The sequence below is a fragment of the Astyanax mexicanus genome, chromosome 10, assembly GCF_023375975.1.
Source record: "Astyanax mexicanus isolate ESR-SI-001 chromosome 10, AstMex3_surface, whole genome shotgun sequence".
In the NCBI taxonomy this organism is placed as follows: Eukaryota; Metazoa; Chordata; class Actinopteri; order Characiformes; family Acestrorhamphidae; genus Astyanax; species Astyanax mexicanus.
This window is the reverse complement of record NC_064417.1, coordinates 17,225,449-17,248,838: the sequence shown is the minus strand read 5'-3', so window position 1 is coordinate 17,248,838 and position 23,390 is coordinate 17,225,449. Positions and strand designations below refer to the sequence as shown.

Below are 23,390 nucleotides of genomic sequence, written 5' to 3'. Positions count from 1 at the left end.
CCTAACATGTTCAAGGTCTGCTGATGCCAGTCCCATAGCGTACACCGAGGATGGCGTCTGCATTTGTGGGTGTTCCACATTAGGCTGTGGGGTTCTGGACAAGAAGTCAGCTAAATGGAGTTCTTTTCCTGGTCTGTACAGCAGGTGTATCTGGTACCTCTGCAATCTGAGCAACATCCTCTGCAGTCTCTTCGGTGCCATGAGCAATGATTTTTTAAAAATCGCTTCGAGGGGCTTGTGATCACTGTGAACAGTGATGTGATCCCTGCCATGAAGGTACTGATCAAATTTGTCACACGCAAAGACAATGGCGAGGCATTCTTTTTCAATTTGCGCGTACCTTTGTTCAGTTGGCGTCAGCGTCCTTGAGGCAAAGGCTACAGGCTGTCCATTTTGAAGGAGTGCCGCTCCCAGGCCTGTTTCACTTGCATCACATTGCAGGGTGACTTCTTCATGAAGGTCATAGTATTTTAGGACAGGGTGTTGTGTGACTAGCTGTTTGATACAGCGTAATGCTTCTTCATGCTGTGAGAGCCAGGCCCACTCGACATCCTTGTCAGTCAGACGCCTTAGGGGTTCACAGACTTCTGACAAGTGGGGCAAAAACTTGGATAGGTAGTTGACAAATCCAAGCAGCCGTTGAAGAGACTTTACATCATGTGGCGTTTGCATGCTCTCAACAGCAGCTACTTTGTCTGGGTCTGGGCATAATCCTTCAGTGGTGAGTAGGTGCCCCATGTATGTCACACTGGGGAGCTTTAGTCTGAGTTTTCTTTTGTTTAGTTTTAGGTTTACTGCCCTGGCTCGTTGGAGGAGTGCTGTGAGATTGTTGTCATGATCCCTCATTGCTTCTTCATTGGTGTCACCGCATCCATAAACAAGAATGTCATCCGCTATTACTGCCACACCTTTGAGTCCCTGCAACACTTCATGTTGTCTTCTCTGATACTCTTCAGCTGCTGGCTTGATCCCAAAAGGCATCCTGAGCCACCTGTAGCGCCCTAGAGGTGTCCAGAATGTAGTGAGATAGCTGCTTGCTTCATCCAGCTGTATTTGCCAGTAGCCATCTTTTGCATCTAAGACAGAAAATGTCTTTGCCTTGGCTATTTCCGGCAGAATCTCCTCTATTGTCGGCATCTGATAATGTGATCGGAGTAAAGCTTTGTTCAGTACTGTAGGGTCAATGCAAATGCGGAGCTTGTCCTTTTTTTCTACCACCACCATATTGCTGATCCATGGAGTCGGGTCTGTGACTTTGGCAATGATGCCCCTTGTTTCCATGTCTTCTATGGCCTTTGTAACTTTGTCTTTGATGGGGATTGGAACCCTGCGAGGGAGCTGCTGTATAGGTTTTATGGCAGGGTCCACCTTCAGATGGAGCTTACCAGGGAGGCATCCTAGGCCATCGAACACGTCTTCATGTGAGGCTATAAGCTCCTCTGTTGTCTTTGGTATGGTGGCGCTGTCTGCTTGTCTTGCATCGATGCTGTGTATGACGTGGTTGCTGGTGATCTGGAGTAAGTTGAGTCGTATGCAGGTGTCTGCTGAAAGCAGAGGGGTTTGTGATGTCTCCATTACATGAAATCTCAGGATATATGTGTTGCCATCGTGTTCTGCCCTGAGACTGCATTCTCCTTTTGGCTGTATCATTGTGCCATCATATAGCTTGAGAGTGGTTTTGCTTAGTGATAGGGGCGGGTTGCCATTTTGGAGCAAGCGCTGGAGGTCTCGGAAACCAATGACATTGACAGTGGAACCAGTGTCTAGTTGGCATTTGATGACATGTGAAGGGTCATACTGAAGCATTTCGTCATTGTGTGGGGCTAATTTAAGGTGTATAAACCACTTGTTCCTGTTGGCTTGCATAAAGTTTACGTGAGAGAGATAAAGCATCAAATCAGTTTCATCTTCCCTCTCCGTGTCCTCTTCCACTAGATGCAATTGTGGCTTTCGCTGTTCTTGTCTGCAGACTCTAGCAAAATGATTCCGTTTCCCACATGCTTTGCATAGTACACCATACGCTGGACAGTTGGCTTTGCCATGGATAGTTCCACAGTACCGACATGTGTTGGCATGAAATGAGTTTTGTCTGGTGTGTTCTTGCATACATGGCTGTTTACTTCCTCTTTGCCCCTGGCGACCGTCTCGTGAAGCATAGTGGACTGTTTGCTGATCCTCGCCAGCAATTTTCCTAATTTGAGCTAAAGTTTGTTCATTTGCACGGCACATATCAACAGCTTGAGTCAATGTCAGTTTCGGCTCACGCAGCATCCGAGCCTGTGCATTTGTGTCTTTTGTGCCTATAACAAGTCTGTCACGGATTAAATCATCTCTCAGGCAGCCAAAGTCACAAGTGTCTGCTAGCTTTCTTAGCTTGGCTGTGTACTGGTCTGTGGTCTCATTTTGGCTTTGTTTGCAATTGTTAAACACAAACCTTTCGTAGATCACATTTCTGGTCGGTTCAAAGTGTTGCTGTAGTGCATCCAGAACTTTCTTCGGATCTGCCCGGTCCGCGTCAGGCATGTGAAGGTGACGCTGCAGTTGATGGCATTCTTTCCCCATTACTGATAGTAGCGTAGCCAAGCGAATGTTGTTGTCTTTTTTGTCTAATCCAGTTGCGATTTCGTAGTTATCCCATTGCGCACGGAAAAACATCCAATTGCTGAACACGTCGCCCTTCATGTCCATGGGCTCCGGGGTTGGGATGTGATACGCCATTCTGAAGGTTGCTGTCTTTCTTCTAGGTTGAGTTAGATTTCCAGTCTGCACACCGTTTGTTCATATGTCCAGAAAAGAAGGAAGCATCCAGGTTAGACTTCTGACACCATGTTGAAAGATATCAGTCAAGATGCAGATATAGAAGAATTCCGTAGGCTTTATTCAAGCAACTTGCAGCACACACACTTACAGCTTGCTTCTCCTACTGCCCTGCCTTAGGCTCTCTCCCTCTGTAGTAGTATTAGGCTGTGTATTAAGATTCTTTCTTAGAGTGCCACCTAGTGGCACTAGAACACTGTAACAGCAACCTTAGTCGGTGAGAGAGAGAGATAGAGAGTTGATGCTTATAGAGAGGTTGAGTTGAAAAGATGGTTTTGCTGGTATGACCAGAAGTTCAGTCTTTGAGAGATTTAATTGAAGGTGATGCTCCTTCATCCAAGAGGATATGTCAGAGAGACACTGCGATATACGTGCAGAGATTGAGTTATCTTCAGGGGAGAATGACAGGTATAGCTGGGTGTCATCAGCAAAGCAATGGTAGGAAAAGACATGTGAGCGGATAACCTGACCAAGAGAGGCAGTGTATATTGAGAAGAGAAGGGGACCCAGTACCGAACCCTGGGGAACCCCAGTGGATAACGAGTGGGCTGGGGACAGCCGTCCTTTCCACGACACCTTGAACGAGCGCCCAGTGAGGTATGATCTAAACCATGACAGCACATTGTCTGAGATGCCCATGTTTGAAAGTATAGTTAGGAGGAAGTCGTGGTTGACTGTGTTGAAGGCGGCCGAGAGGTCCAGCAGAATGAGCACTGAGGACTGGCCTGCAGCTCTAGCAGTTTTCAACGCTTCAGTCACAGACAACAGAGCCGTCTCGGTATTCAGATCTGCCGGAGTCATTAGCCACACTCTGATACTGTTTTATATTCCCCGTTTTACATAAATCCAGTCAAAACTAATTCCATCTCTCTGGCTTCCTCCGAGTTACTGACTGCCCACCTGTCTGGCCCGATACTGATGGATGGATGGATGGATGGATGGATGTTGGACCCTTAGGCTTTCATGTCCTCTGTCCCGCCAGACTGATGGAAATTTCTGAAGTCAGCTCTTCTTCATCACCCACCGACCACAGATCAGCCGCTCATCATCCATCTCACTCTCCACTACAGATTACATCCAACCCATTAATGGCGCTGCTATACTCATGAATATATATAAAACCTATGTGGATGTATAAAAGACTTTTTAAAAATATTTAAAAGCCATTTGACCAGTGGTAGGATGGTCCCCCCTTAAATGTGAGTCTTGGTCCTCCCATGGTTTCTTCCTCCTGCAGCTCTGAGGGAGTTTGTCCTTGCCTCCACACTCACTGGGGGTTCTGTATTATGTATTTTCTATGTTTAATCTTTTGCCTGACTCTTTGTCCTGTGATCATGTTTCTGTAAAGCTGCTTTGTGCCAAAACCAGTTGTATACAAGTGCTATACAAATAAATTTGATTTGATGTACATCCTCCTGAGACAAAGCTTAGTTTACATGATTGTCTAAAGTGCAGGACTGATAATTTGGACTCCATTGATATTGAGCTGATTTGTTGGGGACATGATTCTGTGGAAGGCTATAGAACCCAAAAATGTGTTTCTCAACAACCACTTGGCCAATTGAATTGAATTGCAGGCTGTATCTGAAGCACATTCTATCAGTGAATTATTAACGTCAACTCTATATTCGCCATTGGGCAATTGGTGTATAAGTGGCCTTTGAAAGGTTTACATTACATTACATTACATTACATTACATTACATTTGGCAGACGCTTTTGTCCAAAGCGACTTACAATACAATACTTACAAGTACAAAGTAATAGGAATTAAGATAAACCATTTTTAGATAGGGCTTAAAGGAGGTTGAAGGGAAATAAAGGGATAGAGAAGTGAAGAAGGGGAAGGGGGTTTATCATTATCTAATCATTATGAAAGTTAAATTATATACATAAAGGTACATTTGATGTTAATTTGCCACATGGTGGTGCTATTTCCAAAAACTAACTAACCTTGGGCATCTCTGGATTTTTCAACAAGTTAAATTTTATTTACTCCTTTACTTTGTGCAAAAATGTTTTATTTTGTTATACTGCACACTAGTGAGTCAAGCGTTCTTCCGAACACAGAGAGCGAACAGCTTCCAGTGCACAGCAGCAGCAGATACTTTTACAAATACATTTCGTACAAACTTTCTGTTTAATTTTATATTTATTCTCTAAGCAAGTGTTTCACTCTATTAAAAGGCTCACGTTAACAAAGTGTGCTAAATATTCATGTAATAGGTAACTGGATGACTCACTAACTCACGAACTAGGTAACTCACCTAAAAACTATTTAACGCACTAGTTCACTGACTAGATGACTAGCTTACTGACTAGGTAACTCACTAGTTCACTGACTAGGTAACTCACTAGTTCACTGATTGGTCACTCACTAGTTCACTGACTAGATAACTGGCTAATTCACTTGTTCACGACTAGATAACTAACTCACTGACTAGGTAACTAACTAATTCACTGATTGGTCACTCACTAGTTCACTGTCTAGATAACTAGCTAATTCACTAGCTCACTGACTAGATAACTAGCTCACTGACCAGATAACTCACTAGTTCACTGGCTAGATAACTAGCTAATTCCCTAGCTCACTGACTAGATAACTTGCCAATTCACTAGCTCACTGACTAGGTAACTAGCTAATTTCCTTGTTCACTGACTAGTTAACTCACTAGTTCACTGACTAGATAACTAGCTAATTCACTATGTAACGCAATAGTTAACTGACTAGGTTACTCGCTAGTTCACTGACTAGGTAACTAACTAACTAGCTCACAGAAAAGGTAACTAACTAACTAGCTCACAGACAAGGTAACTTACTAGTTCACTGACTATGTAACGAGCTAACTCTAGTTCACTGACTAGGTTAGTCACTAGTTCACTGACTAGGTAACTAGCTAAATTACTAGTTCACTGACTATGTAAGTAGCTAACTCACTAGCACACTGACTAGGTAACTAACTAATTCAATAGTTCACTGACTAGATCCCTAGCTAATTCACTAGCTCACTGACTAGGTAACTAGCTAAGGCACTAGGTAACTCACTAGGTATCTTACTAGTTCACTGACTAGATAACTAGCTAATTCACTTGTTCACTGACTAGATAACTAGCTCACTGACTAGGTAGCTCAGTAGTTTACTGACTAGGTTACTCACTAGTTCACTGACTAGATAACTAGCCAATTCACTAGCTCACTGACTAGATAACTAGCTCACTGACCAGATAACTCACTAGTTCACTGACTAGACAACTGTCACACTGAAGACACATTAATATTTATACTTCTGCTCTGTAAATACAGAGCGGGGTCAGTCAGCGACGGCTGTATGCACGCGCGATTCGGACAGTCAGACTGCACTGTAAGTGTTGTGGGGCGGGGCTTACGGCAGCGCCCGCTGCAGCGCTGAGGACAGTAACTGAGGACATACCTGTCAAGTCTTCTGTTTTGGCCGGGAAACTACCGTATTTTACCCCTCTTTCCCGCCTTCCTCCCGTATTATTACTTTCCCGTAAATTTCCCGTATTATAAAACAACTAAAATAATAAAAATAAAAAACCTTATTATGAGAGGTTATTATGTGTCTTAACGCCAATCATGGTACCAGTTCAAGGAGAAAGTCCCGCCTTTCAGGAGAAACAGCCAATCAGCAGTGATTACACTGTTTCTGGAGCTGTTTCTGCAGGTTAAAAAGACTCGTCTCCCAATCATTACAGACAGATCAAACCCATTGTGTGCTTAATAAAATGCAGCTTGTGAGTAGTCAGTTAGCATAACTTTGGAATTATATAGTCACGGTCTGAAAAGAAAGAAAAAAAAAAAACATGAAAATTAATTTAGCTATTAACTAGTGTGCTAGAAACTGAATGTAGAGGATAGCCAGAATTTAGTACAGTGCTTTATGTTGGTAGTTAACCCGAATTTTTTTTTATTAATTATAAACCTATAAAAATCTTACTGGTGAATGTCCCAATACTCTATAAGGAAATATTGAAATATTACAATGTTTCCATTAAATGTGGGCAGTATCAAATTTTTTGAGTAAATTGTCACATGACCAGAGCTCTTTACTTCCTGGTTGCATCTTGAGAAGAGGATGGCTGCCTTAAAGCTCCCAAATAAAAGGCTGGTAAAATATGTTAAAATAAACATAGAAACAAATATTTTTGTACTCATGCTCTCTAAGTTGTTTAGTTATGATATATGAATTTGTAATTAATCAAATGTCTTTGGTGTGTTTGCAGAATGAGTAAACATGTAAACAGTCACAATTGTGACCGGTGGGATAGAATGTTGTATCTAGATGCACACATACTTAATATACAAACAAAATTCTTGTTGTATCTTACCTACATTTTTTTATTGTAGGATGACTAAGTAAAGTCCTTGACATATAGACGATGGCCCAGACAAGGCATGCAACATTGCTATCATACCTCAAAATGAGAAAGATTCTATTATAAGTGATTGTGATAGTGATAGGTCAGATATGGACTACCATATCTGTTAAATTTATTTTCTAAGTTACTGTAATACAATGTCAGAATGATTGTTGATCAACAGAATCAAGCACTTTGCTCTACCTTGTTACTGTATACCTGCCTATAATCTAATTACATTTATTTTTTGTTAAATTAGGTCGGTTCCATAACACCGGTGGGAATAACAGCGTTCAGGGCCGAGTAACAAAAATAATGCAATAGTTACTTTTACTGGTAACTAGTTACTTTTATAATGGAGTAACTCAGTAACTCCGTTTCCTTTTCGGATAAGTAACTACTAACTATAACTAATTACTTTGCACTAAAGTACAATTTAAAATGTTTACAAATAAATGTTTCAATACATGTTACACTAAAGTGATGCTGTTGCAATTTGTATTTGAAATAAACAAACAAGGTTAAGATATTTTGAACATATTTTCCATAGTGTTCCTATGGTGTGGAAAGTCCCAAGTTCCTGATCAAGTATTCTGTTTCAGTGATTGCTGTCAGAAGGCCCTCATTTCAACAACCTTTCATTGAGAATACGCATATCATCCCACCGGTCACAATTGTGACCAGTAATAAAACACACTTTTTCATCTACTTTTCTAATTTTTTTGGTGGAAATAATTCTTGATTATTTCAAAGGGATGCGAATTACACATGATTTGCATATTTGCATGTCTGGGAAAAATTTGGGCATAAATGGGTTAAAAGCAGTTTCTGAGCTCTGCTCACTGCCTCTAAATTGTGTGTTTTTCACCAGTTCCAACTGATCAGATAATAAACAATCCTTTACTGAGTTTACCTGTTAAAATCCCTTAACCCACTGTGGACCATAAACTCAATCATTATGTACATAAAGGTTATTAATTGTGTAGGCCCCTTAGAACTTTTCTTTTAATAATTAGTTCCTTTGTGTTATAAAAGGTAAAAGAAAAAAATAGAAAGAAGTAAAATGTTAAAATTATTACATTGCTACATGAAATCCATTGTTGATGTACTGTTTTGCGTACTTTATTGAGGAATGGATTCACTGATGGAATATATCTGGTCCATGTCCTTTAGTAAAAGCTCATTTTGCAGAATTTGTGCACCCTTTGTTCAATTTTAAATCCATTGAATAAAAAAAATATAACATAAGAGAGTGCATCCCTGCCAAAAAAGTAAAGACTTCATGTAAATATCTAGAAAAGTGTTTTCATTTAGGCTGCATTAGAAGAATTACATGTGTAGAAATGTCCACAACATTTCAATGTCAACAAAGGTAGGCCTTTTAGATTCTGATAATCTAATTGTAGTTTGCGAGTGGTTTACAGGTGGTTATTTTAGTTTTCTTGTAAACCTGTCTTCAAATGTAAGGGATACTGAACCTCAGTTGGGCTGGTGGGACGGCTCAAAGCGGGCGGCGGAAAATTTCCCTTATTCTTAAATTAAAAACTTGACAGGTATGACTAAAGAGCGTGTGTTCATCTCAGAGTCGCCAAGCTCCAATAACACCACAAAAACTCACTAGATTTGTCGATAGTCGCTTTTTTTTTTTTTTTTTACAAAAAAAAGTCGCTAGAGGATCTAAAAACTCACTAAATATGGCGACAAATTCGCTAAGTTGGCAACACTGTCCAGGAGTAGACTGACGCTTTAATCCAGGTCTGGGAGATTTCGCAGGAGAACATCCCCCGCCTCATCAGGAGCAGCCCAGGTGCTGTAGGGAGGTCATACAGGCACGTGGAGCCACACACACTACTGAGCCTCATTTTAACTTGTCTTGAGGAATTTGCACTGAAGTTGGATCAGCCTGTTATTTGATTTCCCACTTTGATATTGAGTATGATTCCAAATTCAGACTTCCATGGGATAATTTGGATTTACATTGATCATTTTTATGTTATTTTGTTCTTAAAGCATTCCACTATGTAATAAATAAGGATTTTTAACTTGAATATTTTATTCATTTAGGTAATTAAATATTTTTGAGCGGTGTAAAAATGTGGTCATATTTACAACTTACTTCCTCAAGATAAACATAGTTAAATTTTAAAGAATGTTTCTATAAAATTTAATAAGCATGGCAATAAATTAAAAAATGTTAATAGCTGCAAAAAAGTTATCAAGATAGAGGCATAAGGTGAAAGCATCTACCTTACTGGTCCAAAGGTTTGTGGTTTAAAACCGACTTGGACCGCACCGTCAGAATAATGCAATCATGTATTCAATGGAAAACTTGTACACAGGCCATGTTTAAGAATAATGTTTCTTAATCTTATTTGTTCCTAATAGTAATGCAAAAATGGGAAGTGATGAAAAAAAAGTGCTTGATGTGTGTAGTATATTTATTAATTTCCTAGAAAAGTCTGTAGAGCAGTAATTGTAAGTTGGCCAAACTCTAAATGTGGTACATAGGTACAGTAACTTACCCACTACTGAGTAGTGACTATTCTCTACATAAATTGGCCTGAGGTTGGCACTATAAAGCAAGGTTTCACATTTTTGTCAATATCCCTGCAACTGTGCCATCTAAAATTAACATTATTTTGGTACCTTATTCTAGTTTTATGCATCAGTATGTCATTTGAAGTGTTTTCCAATTAACTTTAAATAACTTTATTGTGGATTATGAAATTGTGACAAAACAAAACTTATTTCCAAAAGGTCATCATAACACAAAATCTTTAAATATTATTTCAAAAATGTTTAATAATAATGCTAATAATGCAAAGCTTGTAAATACTTACAAGAAATTGAGTTAATTTTAAACTCTCAATAATAAATTGCCTGAAAACCATACTGCTGTGGGTGTTGAGTGGTATCTTCATACAACATTTTTAATGTTTTTGTTGTATAATAATGCAAAACTCAGTTGCTGAGGAGCATTTCTGTACAACATACGCCTATGAACTGCAAGGTTGTAAGTTTGACCACAACCTCTGGCAACTGTGTCAATGTGAAACGTCTCTATGTAAGTACATCAACGTTTATCTAAACTATTCAAGACTTGGACACCGACAATTGCAGCTATATTTGTTTTTGAAATGGGATATGTGGTACCCTTCCCACACTTTTATAATAACTGATGTTTCAAATGGTATCCTTAAAGAAGAACCAGTTTTGGTTCCATAAAAAACTGCAATGTTGTGTGCTCCTAAGCATGGGTTTTACATCTTCAGTTAAAAAAGACTGACAGTTTTTTAATGCTTCACTGTTTAAATTTGTATTTTACATACTAAGTAATACATCTTGTGTCTTAGGGGGTCTATTAAATGTTTTCCTGATCCTGGCCTTTATGAAAAAAATATGTCTGTGGCATGGAAGCCTGATGTTTTCATATTAAGACAACTGCAAATTAATCCCTCATCTGCACACATGCTGAATTAATAATACACAAAATTAACATGTTATTCATGATTAGGTTTACCTGAATGAAGAAAACCACAATCAATCTTAACATTTTGTTTCGGTAGTCTGAGCGCAGCTATTGCTAAACACTGGTCTGTGTGATCACGGATGTACCACTTTGGGACTCTGGAAAAGCACAACAATTCTCACAGCAACTGCATATTGCTGAGTAACGCAACTCTTACTATTCATGTAAAGTTCTGTAATATTGCGCTACCACCCCAATCCACATGCTTCTTTCACTTCAGATTCCAGTTCTGTATCTTTTAAATACTCGTAAACCAGCCAATGATGGGTTACTCAGATAGTAATTTGTATTGACCGCAGTAGTGCAATAGTGTAACTGTAGAGGGAGCCCGGGAGCATGACTATACTAATTCTCACATACATCTGCTTTAAAATGAAGCTAGTGTTTTGTTCACGGTTGTATGTAATGAACAAAAAGAATACAATTTAAATACCTTTATTAAAATAAACATTTTTAAAGCTATAAAACAACAAACACTACTCTGGACAAAGTCATCTTTGGAGCAGTGGTACCCCACTGCAGCTACAAATAAAAACAAAGAAATAGAAACATAACATGTAAAGGTTGTGACATCACTTGTGTACTTTACTCATAGGCCATGCATCACAGTGAGACTCCACAGGTGCTCTATGAGAGTGGCTCAGGCTTCCAACAACAGTGACACAGCAAAACAAACGTAAAAATAAAATCAAGCGCTTCTATCCTAAGACAGTGCTGGATCGCACACACATTTCATCTGGTTGAGCACTAATTGTCACAACGCTAAGACAGCAGTTACTGATGGTAATCTTGGGCTTAGCCCCAGACCTTTGTGTTTTGACTGGAAGACTGAGAATCACTGCATTAACTCAACAGCCCACTTTGTAGGGAATAAGAAATGTACAGACTATTGCTATATCAGACTACAAAAGATTGCACAATACTATATACTTTTAAGACAACTTGACATTCTGGTGCTTTCTTTTTTCTGTTTATGTACCATATAGGCTTGCATTTTTTTTTCTTTTTTACAAAAACATCAATCTAGCTTTAGTAGTTCTCTGTGTTAAACATCAGTCATGATCAGGATAACCATCATTAATTAAAGTGGAGTTTCTCTTTAAAAAACATCAAGTGACTGACTGATTACCACAAGGTGGATAGGGGTTTTCGTTCTATTACAACCAAAATGTCTTTCTCTCTTTAAAAACACTGCAAAACATTATATGTGCTCACTGCTGGGGCAGAAGGCTGGTCTCTGAGGCTCATAAGGCAGAAAGAGACGGTCACAAAAGGCAACGTGGTTTTTGCTGCCTAGCCCCTCACTGCAGTGATTTGCGTGTGCAGGGGTGGAACTGGATGGTGGGAGTGCGTCAGACGGCTGGGGACGGTGCATCTGGATCAGGCTCATAGTGGTGGCTGGGCTGAGGCTGGTGGCTGGGGAGGATGTCTAGTTCGTCCACCTGAGGCCCGGGATGCATGACGACCAACTGATCCTGAGGGATGTCTGCAGCGGCGGCCGCCAGGTTGGTGATGGATTTGCTCTTGACGCACTGAAAGTCCACATGGCGACTCTTGCCCTCCTCCTTTTCCCAGGACATGCGAATGAATGGCCTCTGCACATAGTTGTAGATTACCTCGGGCCGGCCACCGGGACGTTTCTTAACTTTCTCTTTGTAGGTTGGATAGCCTGTAATGGCAGTGCACATTTTAAATTAGTGTGTTGAATGTTGATAAACATTTTTAAAATATAGAAAGTGGTACAACACCTTAAATGCAGTTGAATGCATAGATCATTTCTCTCTCTTTTTTATATCTTATTTCTCAGCATCACTGTTTTCCAGCAATAGAAACATCAGTTAGTAAATGTTGGTAATGCTGGGACACAATGCTCAATATTTTTTCCTGAGTAGCTATTAAAGCCTGAACACAAGTACATGATAAATACTACAACTCAAGACAGCAGTAGTTTTATATAGTGGGCTCCAGTAAGGAAAACATTAACAGAAATCAAATCAAAGAACGTTTTGAAATCTAAATATCTGAAGGAATTGGTAGGTAATTGCATAAATAAGTATGCATCAATTAGGTAAATAAACTAAGTTCTCAACAAGAATCTTAACCATCTTGCAACCTCTTACCTTCAATGCCTAATCTGATTTTCTTCAGTCCTCTCTCCTTCAAGACTGACTTGGCAACATCTCGATTCTCAATGTACTTAAAGAACCGATACAGTTTTGTGCTGTAGATAACTACAAAAGAAAAACAAGCATCAGTTTTTGCTGCAATGACAAGTTCCATTTTTAGCATAATCTGGGTCTTGCAGTTTGTTTCTAAAGCACTATGAATAATGTCACTCCGCTAAAAGCACTTACTCTGGGAGTACTCCTCGCCCATTTGTGGTGGGTATTCTTCGTCCCAGTCCACAACATCATCATCAGTCAGCACAACTACATGGCACTCCCTCTCTCCACTCTGGGCGCTGGCCACCATCAGCGGCAGCACCATTTCCTCCAGGTAGGATTCGAACTGCTGTCGTGCACCATCATTGGAGAGCTCATGCATTAGTGCACCTGCCAAGCAAATATACATATATATATATATGTTTAATACCAAGTATGTGTCTCATGCATATACTAGGGCATCTAAAAAAAATTATATCATTTAAAAAGGTTCTTTTTTCAGTAATTCAGTTTAAAATGTGAAACTCATATGCCTGCATTATCCAAAGAGTTATTTATTTTAAGCATTTATTTATTTTATTGTTGATGATTATGGCTTACAGACAACAAAAACCCAAAAGTCAGTATCTTACAAAAGTAAGAGTATAATATAAGACCAATTGGTACTTTTGGCAGTGTGGGCAGTGTGCCAAGTCCTGCCGGAAAATGAAATCTGCATCTCCATAAAAGTTGTCAGCAGAAGGAAGCATGAAGTGCTGTAAGATGTTACGGGAGAACACTGCACTGACACTGATCTCCAGACTCTGATCTGTTGATTTTTGAATGAAATGCAAAATTTACTGAACCATGTCACCTGCTGGTGATGGTGTTATACCAAGTCTAACTTTTGACCTACAGTTGTGGTCAAAAGTTTACATACACTTGTAAAAAAACATAATGTTATGGCTGTCTTGAGTTTTCAATAAGTTCTACAACTCTTATTTTTCTGTGATAGAGTGATCGGAACACATACATGTTTGTCACAAAAAACAGTCATAAAATTTGGTTCTTTCATAAATTTATTATGGGTCTGCTGAAAATGTCACCAAATCTGCTGGGTCAAAAATATACATACAGCAACATTAGTATTTGGTTACATGTCCCTTGGCCATTTTCACGGCAACTAGGCGCTTTTGGTAACCATCCACAAGCTCCTGGCAAGCTTCAGGTCGAATGTTTGACCACTCTTCTTGACAGAATTGGTGCAGTTCAGCTAAATGTGATGGTTTTCTTGCATGAACCCGTTTCTTTAGCACTGTCCACATGTTCTCAATGGGGTTTAAGTCAGGACTTTTGGAAGGCCATTCTAAAACCTTAATTCTAGCCTGGTTTAGCCATTCCTTTACCACTTTTGATGTGTGTTTTGGGTCATTGTCTTGTTGGAACACCCAACTGCGCCCAAGACCCAACCTTCGGGCTGATGGTTTTAAGTTTTCCTGCAGAATTTGGAGGTAATCCAACTTCTTCATTATCCCATTTACTTTCTGCAAAGAACCAGTTCCACTGGCAGCAAAACATCCCCAGAGCATAATACTACCACCACCATGCTTGACAGTAGGCATGGTGTTCCTGGGATTAAAGGCCTCACCTTTTCTCCTCCAAACATATTGCTGGGTGTTGTGGCCAAACAGCTCAATTTTTGTTTCGTCTGACCAGAGAACTTTCCTCCAGAAGGTTTTATCTTTGTCCATGTGATCAGCAGCAAACTTCAGCCGAGTCTTAAGGTGCCTTTTCTGGAGCAAGGGCTTCTTTCTTGCACGGCAGCCTCTCAGTCCATGGCGATGTAAAACACGCTTGACTGTGGAGACTGACACCTGTGTTCCATCAGCTTCCAAATCCTTGCAGACCTGCTTCTTGGTGATTCTTGGTTGACTCTTGACCATCCTGACCAATCTCCTCTCGGCAGCATGTGATAGCTTGCGTTTTCTTCCTGATCGTGGCAGTGACACAACTGTTCCATGCACTTTATACTTGCGTATAATTGTCTGCACAGTTGCTCTTGGGACCTGTAGCTGCTTTGAAATGGCTCCAAGTGACTTCCCTGACTTGTTCAAGTCAATAATTCGCTTTTTCAGATCCACACTGAGTTCCTTTGACTTTCCCATTGTAGCTTTTGTAGCTGAGTCTAATCACTGGGTCAAATGAGCCCTATTTAAATGGGCTCATGAGAAATCAACAGCTGTAGTCAATCAGAATCACTTACAAGAAGTGAAGAGGCCATGACATGAAGCTAATTTGATTGACACAACTCGCTACATCACCAAAATTGACAAATTTTGTTGCTGTATGTATATTTTTGACCCAGCAGATTTGGTGACATTTTCAGCAGACCCATAATAAATTTATGAAAGAACCAAATTTTATGACTGTTTTTTGTGACAAACATGTATGTGTTCCGATCACTCTATCACAGAAAAATAAGAGTTGTAGAACTTATTGAAAACTCAAGACAGCCATAACATTATGTTTTTTTACAAGTGTATGTAAACTTTTGACCACAACTGTAAATGCAAAGCACTGTGTGTGGCAGAAAACTAACACTGTATACTTTACAAACAGTTATGGTACAGTGGTCACGTTTCGGTTCGCGCAAACACATGCAGAATACACGAGTGCAGGCTGTCTTGTAGAACAAATGAACGTAATGCGGAAATAATGTTCACAGGAGTGTTGCACCCGGAAAGAGTAGCTGTAGCACTGTTGATATTTGCAACTCATCGCCTGCCCTGAGAAGTTTGGCTCTGAGCACATGGGCTGAGTATGGCGACTGGAAACAGTGCACCAAAGAGTGGAAAAAACACAGCTAGAGCTAGAGGACTCACCTTTAAATCAACTGTGTGGGAATACTTTGGGTTACTATCCTGTGAACTACAACAGGGCAGGTGAGCGAGTGGTGGAGCGAACAAGGATGTGTGTCGGCACTGCACGGCGGTTGTAGGAACAAATAGGGCTGTAGGGCTATGTTTGTGGGAACAAATTTGGCTAGGTTGTCACACTGTTACCTGGCTATACCTGCCAGCTCAGTCCAGCAAGAGGGTTTTGTCGACAGCCGGGAAAAATTACTGACATAAGATCTACCCTCACTACTAATAATGTATAAAACCCTGAAAATATAATGAATGAGTGACCTTAAAATGTCATTACAGTAGTCTGTTAAGGATAATAACAAATGTGATTGTTCTATTTTATTTTATTTTACATTTGTATGGCAGGAGTTACTTAGTTTACAATAATAATTCTTAGCTCCTAAATAAAGTTTTACTTTATCTTATGTTTTATTAGGGTTCAAGCACTGAAGGTGCGTAGAACCCTATTGTTTTTGCTAAGATTTTTCTTCTTCTTCTTCTTCTTATTATTATTATTCTTTTTCTCCTGTAAAAACAGTTGTGCAGCCTAAACCGTAAATCATAGAGAAATGAAACTTGGTAGGTAGATGTAGGATCAGTGCATCTCGGTGGACAACAAAAATGGCACCGATTGGTCAAGTGGTGGCGCTATAAACAAGGAAATTCATTTTTCACAATTTTCTCAATAACTCAAAAACCATAAGACCTACATTCAAAATTCTTTTTTTGATGGATTCCTTGGGTCAATACCAACAACTTTCCAATTTGGACCATGCACTTCCGTCTATATAGATTTTGTGCTAATTTGCATAATATGCAAAACCTACTTTTGCAAACTAGTCCTAGGAATTTTGACCAATCCTGGCATGTTTGGTATCAAAACACTCGTGAGAGCATGCGCTTCAATATTCATTAAGAAAAAGTTGAAATATGTAAACAATATGGCCGCCATATGCAAATTAGTCCTTCCGGATATATGCCCCATTCACTTCAAGAGGTAAATTTGGAGCACTGTTTCTCAGCAACTGTGCAACCTAGCAAGTTGAAACTTTGCATGCAGAATCTATCATACAGCCTCTAAAGGATGTTCAAAGGGCAACTTAATCAATCAACATGGCTGAACACCATCAGCCAATCAGCATTCAGCAGACATTTTGGCAGGCTGAATGTTGCCCAATCTGGATGATATTTGGCAGTTATGTTCAGGTGGAGACACTGTAGTGACCTGCAAAGTGCTGAAACAATCCGCCCACTGGGGGGCGCTGTTCCAAAAAAACAAGTATATGTCAATCATGCTGTACTATTTTGACATCTAATTGTTTTTGCCATATTTAGTACAGTGGCTCTGACAAATTTCTCAATACAACTATGTTTAAAAAGTGCTTTGTTCATTCATAATTGCTAATTGTTTGAAAATAGCTATATTGAAACTACTCTCTGGATATTTGGCCTATCACCTCCATTTCAGTCTTGCTGCACACTGTAGAGTCTCTAGGTAAATGTTCATTAAAAACATTTGTGAAAATTTCACATACAATACTCTCCAGGCATCAAGCAATCTGTGCGTCCTTGGAATTTCTAACCTAAATTGCTGTAACTCTGCAGTATTTGCTGTAATCTCACAATGTTAAAGACCTCTGTACAATATCACTCTGATGAAGCGCCATTTAATACAGAACTAGATTAAGAATAACTTGACATTACATGTCATATCAGAACATTCACTCCTTTGTGCCTCTTCTCAACATTAATAACAGGTGAAAGACTTTTGATCATTTTAAATGTGACAGAATGTCTCCAATTGTGTTAGACCTTCTTACACATCACCATCCTATGCTCTAGTAGGCACCATTGTGCTAGTTGGTGCTTGATGAAGCGCCATTTAATTCAGAACTAGATTTATAATAACTTCGTAATTACATGTCATATCAGAACATTCACTCCTTTGTGTTAATTTAAACTTGTTTGGTCAAACATTTCAGCTTGTTCTGCAAAGGTTCAAAGGTCAATCTGAATACCACTTTGTGAACATTCTGGTTGAAGCCACCTGATCAATACCAATAACATGTAGACACCTATTGACTAGTTCTAACTCACTTAATGAATATCCTACAAAGTTCACTAGATTTACATGTGAATTTAAGCACTGATCAGGTTGAAAGGCCTCTGCTCAACATTAATAACAGGTGAAAAACTTGATAATTTCTAAATGTGACAGGGCATCTCCAATCATATTAGCCTTCTTACACATCACCATTCAATGCTCCAGTAGGCACCATTGTGCAAGTTGGTGCTTGAACCCGATGATTGCCGCTTGCGGCTATATTTTATTTTACATTTGCACACCAGGAGATGATGTGCAGATCTGTGTTGCCATAGGCTGCAATTTCTGAAATGTGTATTATTTATTTTAGTATTTTGTTGCCTACTGTAAACTTGTTTAAACATGAGTGTAAAACAAAACATGTTTATAAAGAGGTTCCATTGTTACTAAAAAAAATAAAGGTGAAGGCTATACAAAATGCCCAGCCTCTTTTAGTTTTCTACCAACCTTATGGAATCGGTAATGCGGTATTATTTCTTTTATCGCAGTTATTTACGCCACCAAGGTTGATTCTAATTTATTCCATAATTTGCCCTGCCTCCGCCCAATGTGCAGATTTCTTTTTGGGGCAGATTGAATGTGGTGAGAACGGGATCTGGTCTCGATCCGACCCAGCTATCAAATATACTTCTTTTTTAATTGAGCTAAACTGCTAAAGGTGCAGTTTAATCTGATATATTAGCCAGATAATATACTGCTATGAATAAACTGTCTGTGCTGCCTTCACTGCTATACAAGTTTGGCCAATAAAAAAAAAGTATGGAAACTGAAAGTTTAAGTATTAAGATTGTTAAGTACAAAAATATATTTAAAATAAAAATAAGTGTATCAAATGTTTTTTTTTCAGGTTAAACAGTGTATAACAACTGTGCACTTAGCTTCTTTGGGCGACCAACGCAAGGTCTGTTCTGAATGGACCCTGCTCTTTTAAAACGCTGTATGATCTTGGCCACTTTGCTGCTGCTCAGTTTCAGGGTGTTGGCAAACTTCTTGTAGCCTTGGCCATCTTCATGTAGCGCAACAATTTGCCATGAGGTGCCATGTTGGAACTTCCAGTGACCAGTATGTGTGTGAGAGAGCTGTACTACAAAACTAAACACACCTGCTCCCTATGCACACCTGAGAAGCACTTTTCTCATACTCTGGTTAAACATGTTTTCCCTGTGTTTTCAGTGTAAAAATGATGTAGCTAGTTATAAAGTTACTGGGTGAAATGTTAGCAGATATAGTTTAACAGCATCATTACTGTACCTTAAATCCACTCCAGTAAGAAGTAAGAAGTAAATGCACTCCAACCTCAATAAAGGGGGAAACATTTTCCAAGGTACAATTATAGTATCAAAGTTGATATAAAATAATACCACAGACTGGCTGCGCCATGTAATGTAGTTGCATTTACCTAATTAAGCGAGTGTGAGGAGAAAAGACAATCCCAATACACCATGCTCTCTGGAGGCCTAACACAATAATGTAACTTTATATAAATGGTATGGTTTAATCCACTAGAACAGTTTAGCTCAGTCTGTTACACGGAGCCAAATCTAATAATTGTATGTTTTTAATGAGCATTTAAACCCATTTTGACTTTAATTTAAGTGATTAAGCAGACACTATTTCACAACCAAAGTAAACATTTGCAGACCCGAACAAACGAGTGCAAATGCGAACAAATGGAGCCCATCTGAGCCATGCTGCGCAACATGTATTTTACACAGGCACATTGACAAGGTCCTCCTGCATAGGTCCTTAACTGTTTTTGCTATGCTGTAACTACCACGCCCCTTTCCTTTGATCCCAAGCCCCCACACAAGATTGAGGCCGAAACTCTAAAACTTAAAAACTGAAAGTGAAAAAAGATTTGAACCCTGAAAATAAAATATCTTAAATATCAAAATACACAAGAAAAAAAATTAATAAAAAAAACAAAAATAGTTTTAAACAATTTCAGAGTTGGTGAAAAATATTTGATACACTTTTTTTTTATTTTAAAAATATTTTTGTATTTTTCAAAGTTCAACCTTAATACCTAAACTTTCAGTTTCCATACTTTTTTTCATATTGACGAAACTTTTGTCCTTCATTTGGCTACATTAATGCCTCATTTACTAGGGGTGTCACGATCTCGATATTTTATCGAAATCGAATCGAAATGAGGTCACGATCTCGAGTATCGAAGTCAAAAAGAGGATCGACGATCCCTCCCGCGCGCGCTACGCAAATAGCGCAGCGCGCTACGCAAATGGCGCGGCACCAACACAGCGCATCCTATTCATTTAAATAGAGATAGCCACTGCATGAGCGCAGTCGGCGGGAGTGTGATCACTGTTTTTATCTGTCCAACGGGGGAGGGGGGGCGGGGGTTGGGCGCGCAGGTTTTGTATCTGTATCTAACGGAGGGGTGGGTGCGCGCAGGTGAGAGCGTGTGAACTCGCTGAAATGCGTGTGTCAGTGTGACTTGAGAACACTGACTATAGATCACAGTGAGGTGGATTAAAAATCTTAAACTTATAATTGACTACACCTGTTGCTTTCCATTGAATTAAAAAAACATCTTTCTCTCAGATAAAGTAAACACAAGCGTGTTTCTGACTAAAATAAAAGCTTTTCAGGAGAGATATAAGTTATGTGTAAATATTTATAAGACAATACCCACATCACTTATCTAACCAGCCTGTACTGATTTCTGCCCCCCAATAATGCTTTCAATAACCTCTTGTAACCCCTGGGAGCCAGGGGTTACACTCTAATAGCCTTTAATAGTCTTCAGTAGCCTTTAAAAGACTTACCTGGCGGCCGTGGTGTGTCCACTAAACTCCGTAGTTATAAACATCCTGAGGTTAGCAGCGCGCTAACTGACCTGTTTAAAATGTAATCCGAGCAGTGCCTCCGTGTCGGCTGTTCTAACCTGCTGCTGTTAGCTGCTTGGGCTGAAAGATGAACTGTAGTGAGCTGTATTATCCGGTTAGTGGGGTTAAAACCTTTATTTGTTTACAGAAACAGTAAAAACGGACTGGCTGAGCCCTGTAGCCCGTGGCTGGGCTGTACTGAAGTAGTGACTGAGTGAAGAGAGCGGGGCTTGTGCTGCTGCTGCTAGTGGTTGGATGAAGAACTGCAGCTTCATGTAATGAGCAGTTTCACCAGCCATCCACACACAGCTCTGATAAACTGCTTGTTTTAATAGTGCACACTGTTGCTACCAAAAAAAGTCACTAGATGGCATTACCATATATATCTTAATAAATAATAATAATAATATTTATAATATTTATAATAATAATAATAATAATAATAATAATAATAAATATATTATTTAAATTTTATGAGGCATAAAATAATAACAAGAAAAAAAACCAAGAAAATCGAGAATCGAATCGAATCGTGACCCTCAAATCGAAAATGAAATCGAATCGAGGATTTAGAGAATCGTGACACCCCTATCATTTACTGTGTGAACATTTGCGCACATTCTATTGAAAACGATTTGAAAGCACAGTGACAAATTTTCAAGGTTAAAGCAGAAAGCTGCACAGATATACATGGTACAACACAGAATCTTCTCACTATATTTACTTTCTCACTCCCGCACCAGAAAGCTCTGACCAATCAGAGGGGACAATGTTCTCGCACCTTTTTTTTTGTGCACATTTTGGAACATTTAGTAGGTTTATGCCTGTGTGAAACCAAACCAAACAGAGGGAGAAAACACTCCACATAAACAAATTCCTCAACTCATCCAGACCATAGAAACTACAGGGGTTGGACAATGAACCTGAAACACCTGGTTTTAGACTAAAATAATTTACCCGACAGACAGTTCTGGTGGAAACAGTAGAGTTAAGGTGCACATTAAATTCTGCCGTGATTTTTAAGTTTTTTGGATACAATCCGGGTTAGCACCCGAACATCCCTTTCAGACAGCTACCTCTTGCGTCCACAGTTAATCCTGTTGAATGTGTTTGGTCCTTCCTGGTGGTATGCTGACATTAGCCTGGGTACCGTGGCTATTGATACATCACAAATACTTGCTCTCTTGGTCACAGATGTGCCAGCAAGACGTCCTCTTTTGAACTCTGGTATGTCACACATAATGTTGTGTGCATTGCAATATTTAGAGCAAAACTGTTCTCTTACCCTGCTAATTGAACCTTCACACTCTGCTCTTACTGGTGTAATGTGCAATTACTGAAGATTGGCCACAAGGCTGCTCCAATTTAGCCATGAAACCTCCCACACTCTCAAACCCCTGTAGGTGTGAAAACTATATATATATAATCACATTGCATTGTTTTTGTTTTCAGTGATATATATTGTGATATTAAACAATGCAGGACCCATGGCGTCACCAGCCCCACCCTGAGATCCAGAATGACCGAGAGTTGAGTCAGCGCTTTAGAGTCAGCCAAGCACCCAAAACCCAAGAATTCAATGTGCACCTCAACTCCCCTCTTTTCCACAAGAACTGTCCCTCGGGACAATAAATTATTGTGGTCTAAAACCAGGTGTTTCAGTTTCATTGTCCAACCCCTGTGTGTGTATATATATGTGTGTATATATATATGTGTGTATATATATATATATATATATATATATATATATATATATATATATATACACACACACACACACACACACAAACACACACACACACACACAGTATTTGACCCAATACAGATTTCATGGTTTTGCTTTTTTGTCATACTGATTTTTTTCAATTAACAAATGAACTTTTATATCAGACAAGCTCAATATCAGACAATATCAGATATTTTATAACCTGAATAAATATAAAAAGCACTTTTTAAATTATTTTATTTATTAAAGGAAAAAAACATTTTAACCAATCTAGCCCTGTGTGAAAAAGTGTATGAATTTTGATGTGCACTTTTTGTTCCATATAACTATGTAGAAAACACAGAGTGGGCAAAGAAAATTAAAAGTATATGCTACAGGGTGACTACAAGTTTGACCAACTGACAATTAAGACATTTTAAGACTTTTTAATACCCTTTTCAAATAAAATTAAGACCAACTCGCAAGATCATACACATTAAAATAAAAAAGATTGTTTATTTACGTTTAATCTAGCTGCTTGAAAACTTCAGATGTGAATGCACAAGACAGACAATACAAAACTAAATTCAAACACTGACAACAGCATAATACAATACACGCTCACATGCGCACGCGCACACACAAACACACACTAGGCCATTTTCCTAAGTTATTCTGATTCACACTCCAGCTCACGCTCAACCCCTTTCAGTTCTGATACTTTTTCTCTGAAACGCTTTCTAAGGATGTTTGTTTGATTTTGTGATCAGGCACCCTAGAACAGCTCTGTGATGCATTTGTTTTCACAATTAAACATTAAACATTAAACTTTAAACATTTTTATTGTAATTAAATACAAAAAGAACAATTTTTAAATATCTTATACCAATAAGAGTGAATAATAATAATAATTATTATTATAATGATTATTATTATAATATATATTGTATATATTATTGTATA

General features: G+C 39.0%; 3 protein-coding genes across 7 annotated transcripts in view; all 3 read right to left on the bottom strand.

Moving 5' to 3' along the window:
- LOC103043601 (cyclic nucleotide-gated cation channel beta-1) overlaps positions 1-23,390 on the bottom strand; it is a 267,445-nt gene that overhangs the window by 53,081 nt on the left and 190,974 nt on the right. The gene's annotated exons all lie outside the window — the stretch shown is intronic.
- The window catches only part of tmtc3 (transmembrane O-mannosyltransferase targeting cadherins 3), a 183,952-nt gene that overhangs the window by 153,092 nt on the left and 7,470 nt on the right, over positions 1-23,390 (bottom strand). The gene's annotated exons all lie outside the window — the stretch shown is intronic.
- Positions 11,145-23,390, bottom strand: part of btbd10a (BTB (POZ) domain containing 10a) — a 42,697-nt gene continuing 30,451 nt past the window's right edge. For all 4 annotated transcript variants that reach the window (XM_022683911.2, XM_049483967.1, XM_022683910.2 and 1 more), the window contains 3 exons: positions 13,080-13,277; positions 12,846-12,956; positions 11,145-12,394 (listed from right to left, as the gene is read on the bottom strand). In XM_022683911.2, coding sequence (XP_022539632.1) covers positions 12,078-12,394; positions 12,846-12,956; positions 13,080-13,277 — 626 coding nt within the window. In that variant the 3' untranslated portion in view covers positions 11,145-12,077. The remainder of the gene's footprint in view (positions 12,395-12,845; positions 12,957-13,079; positions 13,278-23,390) is intronic.